Source organism: Oratosquilla oratoria, chromosome 5 (assembly GCF_046742065.1).
Source record: "Oratosquilla oratoria isolate Oo_2021 chromosome 5, ASM4674206v1, whole genome shotgun sequence".
NCBI lineage: Eukaryota > Metazoa > Arthropoda > Malacostraca > Stomatopoda > Squillidae > Oratosquilla > Oratosquilla oratoria.
In genome coordinates, this window is record NC_134781.1 from 40,878,919 (window position 1) to 40,883,645 (window position 4,727).

The 4,727-nt window shown below is 30.3% G+C and overlaps 1 protein-coding gene across 1 annotated transcript in view; it reads right to left on the bottom strand.

Moving 5' to 3' along the window:
• Positions 1–759: 759 nt before the first annotated feature.
• Positions 760–4,727, bottom strand: part of LOC143025753 (uncharacterized) — a 4,513-nt gene continuing 545 nt past the window's right edge. The window contains exons 2-3 of the mRNA XM_076185760.1: positions 4,511–4,598; positions 760–2,288 (exon numbers count right to left, since the gene is read on the bottom strand). Coding sequence (XP_076041875.1) covers positions 760–2,288; positions 4,511–4,598 — 1,617 coding nt within the window. The remainder of the gene's footprint in view (positions 2,289–4,510; positions 4,599–4,727) is intronic.

Genomic DNA, 4,727 nt, shown 5'->3' on the forward strand with positions numbered 1-4,727 from the left:
TTCAACCAATTTATTTGCGAAATACTGTAAATCAGTTGAGTTCAATGAATTAACTCGCATATTGATCCTTAGAGATAATTTTTCAAATAGATTCCATAATTGTGAAGATTTGATTGAGGCATCGATTTCATCAGCTTTTGTTCCTCTTAGTACTACTGGTAATATTTGTCTGAAATCTCCTGCAAGTAGTACTGTAACATTTCCAAATGGATCATTGCTATTTTTAATCTCTTTAAAAGTTCTATTAACTGCTTCCAACATATTTTTGTGTGACATTGCAGCTTCATCCCAAATAATGAGATCACAATTCTTAATGTAGTTCCATAATTTACTATTTTTCCTTATTGATGTTGTAAATTCATCAGATATTGATGATGAAAATGGTAACTTGAACATTGAATGTACAGTTTTGCCTTCATCTAATAATGTTGATGCTATTCCTGATGATGCAACAGAAATACTTTTTCCATTAATAACTTTATTTTTAGCAAATATTAGATTAAGTAAAAATGTTTTACCAGTTCCACCTGGAGCATCTAAGAATTTAAGCTTAGTATTATTTAGTCCATTCAAACAATCAATAATCTTATCATAAACTTCTCTTTGATCTACATTTAGCATAATTTCATTTCTTTCAATAAAATTAGTTGTTTCATCTACAGTATTAGGATCAGAATCGATTTGACCATTAAATTGATCAAACATTGGTTCTGGTAATCCTACATCTCTAAGTGATTTATCTCCTATCTCATTTATAATTTATTCTAATCTGTGTAATAATTCTGAATAAACAATTTCAATATTATCAATTTCTTCATTTTGATTTTCAGTCATCTGGTTCAGTATATCAAGGGACATTTGTGATTTGAATTCTTCATAAAGTCCTACTGGATTACTTGGATTACAATATACTAATATCAAACCAAATAATGATCTAACTTGACATGGCAATTTAGATATTGATTCTTGAATACAAAATCTTAAATGATCATCATTTTCAAGTAATCCTCTTGCTAAACATGCTTCTTTGAATGTATTGTATTGTGTTCCATCAAAATATTTAACTTCTTTAAATGATTTAGGACCTCTAACATGATTAAGTAGTCTTAAACAAAAGCATTCAGTTTGATTTGGAGATACTGTATACATTCGAGCACATGCTTTGACTATCCTACCATTTAATCTTCTTTTCCACTTTTCGTCTGGAGTAAGTGTATAATGATTAGGTATTTCTCGATAAAGTAGAGTATTTGCATGCTGATCTTCTGCATTTAATTTGAAAAATGATGTTAAACTTGTATTTTTTGGATTAATAATTCTTTGTTGTACATTATCTGGATTGAAATAAACTCTTTGTCCATTCTCAAGGTGAATGTCAAGTTGCTGAACAGCTGGATGTCTCATGTCTATATTGAATTCAAATATTCTCCATGCAGCTTCATTACTATTCAAATATCTACCTGAAATGTAATTGTCAACCTCATTATAGTCCTCACCACTTCTTAATTGTAATACTGCTGCATCACTGCCTTTATTCAGATACTTTATTATGTACATTATCGATTGTACTGAACAACAAATTTCAACATTAATGTGAGCTTTGAATGCTTTTAATGATAATGGATTGTAAGGCACTATCCATCGATTATCAATAGTGTAGGTTTTGCCATTTCTGACTATTGTTGCACTTTGACCACCATTTTCCCTATCTCTCCTTCTATACAATGGATATCCAGATATTTCTGACCTTGTATGAGCTATAAAAGCTTTAGGATATCTTTTTGAGCATTTTGAATTGTTCATGCATGGACTCTGATTATTGTGATCACCACATGGCCCATGGTTTACAACAATATCGTATAATTCTCTATCAATTGATGGATCTGGTATCTCTGCAGATGTTATTAAATCTATTTTGTCTGCATGTATAGTTTGTTCAAGCCATAATAATATATGCGCATGTGATAAGCCTCTTTTTTGCCACTCAACTGTGTAAATGTATGCTTTCACTTTACCAAATATTCCGCTTTTCTTTTTAACCAAAACATCCATAATTTTATTTAATTTTTGTTTAAATACTCTTGCCACAATGTCATGTCTATCTGCTGGATTTTGGCCATTTTGTAGATTTTCTGTTATTTCATCCCACTTCGGATTGCATGTAAAGGTGATGAATAAATCAGGTCTACCATACTCTCTTACATAACACATAGCATCTTGTGTTCTTTCTTTCCAATATCTTGGACTTCCAATATAACTTGATGGTAGTATAACAGCTTTTCCTAAATCTTGTGGATTAATATTTCTATCACTGTTCAAGGCATCTTTCAGTAATGAATATTCTTCCACTCTAAGTTTAGTTTGATTATTTTGTATGTATAACAACCTTTCAAACTCAATTTTTGCGTACATATCAACTAAGAACATTTGAAATAGTCTTCTACACTTTATTATTTGATTCCATTCGTTTCATTCTTGTATTTGATATGAGTAGTACTTTCGGCATGTTACTTTTTTGTGAGGAATGGGAATATCACTTCCAGGCCTTTATAGTGGAATATTGAATTTATAACCATCATTTCCTCTCCAATACATCAATGGATATTGTAATGCATCATATGATCTGTGCAATTCATCAATTTTCCTTATTGTATTATCTTTATAAGTGAATACAATATTCCTTCTTGGAAATTCATTACCAACCATTACTAAACCAATATAATCTGATAATCTATCATTGTATCTTCTTACATGTTCTCCACTTGGTACTCTGTCTGCACATATTGATAATTTTAATTCTAGTGTATTAACGAATGATGACATTGTCTTTATTTGTCGTATTAATTCATTGTTTTGTGTCAACATATCTTGTAAATCTCTGATAGTATGAAGATTAGTTTCCTTAAATCTATTATTTCTAATATCTGCCTGTCTATCCAAATCATCAATAAAATAGATTTGTGCATATTTAGAATTATTTTCAACTTCGTTATATAAAGATCCAATTTTATGATAAATTTGCCCTTGTATTTTGAACACAGGCATGAAACCTCTTATTTCAGTTGATTGATTCATTCCAAATGATGTCATTGAAAACAATTCATTATATTTCCTTATATTTTTCAAAAAGTTTTTTGAATCTGAAGTTTGGCCTTCCATTAATGTTCTAAGTGGTTCAGGTGGTTGACCAATTGTTTTAAGTTTTACCTTACCGTTAGAACAGCATAAACCTGCAGGCTCATTTTGAAATAGTTTAGCTCGACAATATTTACAAATTTTATTCATTTGACCAATATATGCCATATTTGTATAATTTTTTTGAGCTTTGGTATGTAAATGCTTCACCATAGTTCTTATTAGTCTGTTTTTGAGCATAATTATTCCGTCTTGACTAATATTCTTGCATTTTGCTCCAAATTCAATTGATTTCTCTGACTTCTATGTGCATCTCTATCAATTTCTAAAATTTCCTGTCTCCTTTCATCATTAAGGTTTTCTCTCTGACTTCTATGTGCTTCTCTATCAATTTCTAAAATTTCTTGTCTTCTTTCATCATTAAGGTTTTCTCTCTGACTTCTATGCGCTTCTCTATCAATTTCTAAAATTTCTTGTCTTCTTTCATCATTAAGGTTTTTTCTCTGACTTCTATGTGCGTCCTTGTCAATTTCCCTTATTTTTTGCTTTTGACCTTCAGTTAATGATTCTCTTCTTCTCCTTTGATATTCCCTATTTCCATTCCTAATTCTCTCTTTTTCTTCTTCATCCATCTCACTTATTTTCTTTTTTTTACTATTACAATTTTCACTTATTTTTCTTTTTCTACTTCTACTGTTAACAGTGTTAATGATGATATTAGAATCCATACTAAAAGGATTCAAGTCTGAAACACTACCGCTATAATTACCAGTTTTATTGAGCGAATGAGGAGGTGACGACCTCATTTATTACTAACCTAAAGTGCGATTCGACGAACAACAAATCGGGCAGTTCGAATCGCGTCACCTGGATCGATAGAAAAAAAAAAATATATATATTTTTAAAAGAATAAATTGTATAATATAGAGACGAAATTGATATTAGCTCGTTTAAATTTTTTTTTATCGAATTTATTCTCAATTTTAATAACTTATCAAAGGTATGTATGGCAAGTGTATTTTATTATTTTTCTTATATATTGTTTTTTCTTATTATTTTTCATAAAAAGAAATTGCCAATATTTGTTCGAAAAGCTCAATTACTTTGAATGCTACTCATGAATTGGAGCCAAATTTAATCTGAAACATTTACAAAGTAAGGTTGAGTCGTCGAAATCGAAATTAGTCGATCGATCGAATCGAGAAAAAAGTCTGACAGACAGACAGACAGACACGAAACCGCTTTTATTTATTAGACAATACACAAGAAGTATGTCACCATTACATTGCTCGGCCACCACCACTCGGTGACCCCACCGAGCAAAAAAAAAAAAAAAAAAAAAAAAAAAAAAATGGATGACCGAGACAAGACAAACGCAAAACATACAAAAAGAGAACCCACACATCACATACACAACAGTGGAACGAGAAAAGAGTTGGAAGAAATGAGGTCAACAGCACACCCTGTACATTAACATAACACATATAATTACATGACATAAATGCAATACATACACAAAACAAGAGATACACAAAAAGAAATTGATACAAGTACAAGAAACTCTATACAAATACAAGAATACATAAAAGAAC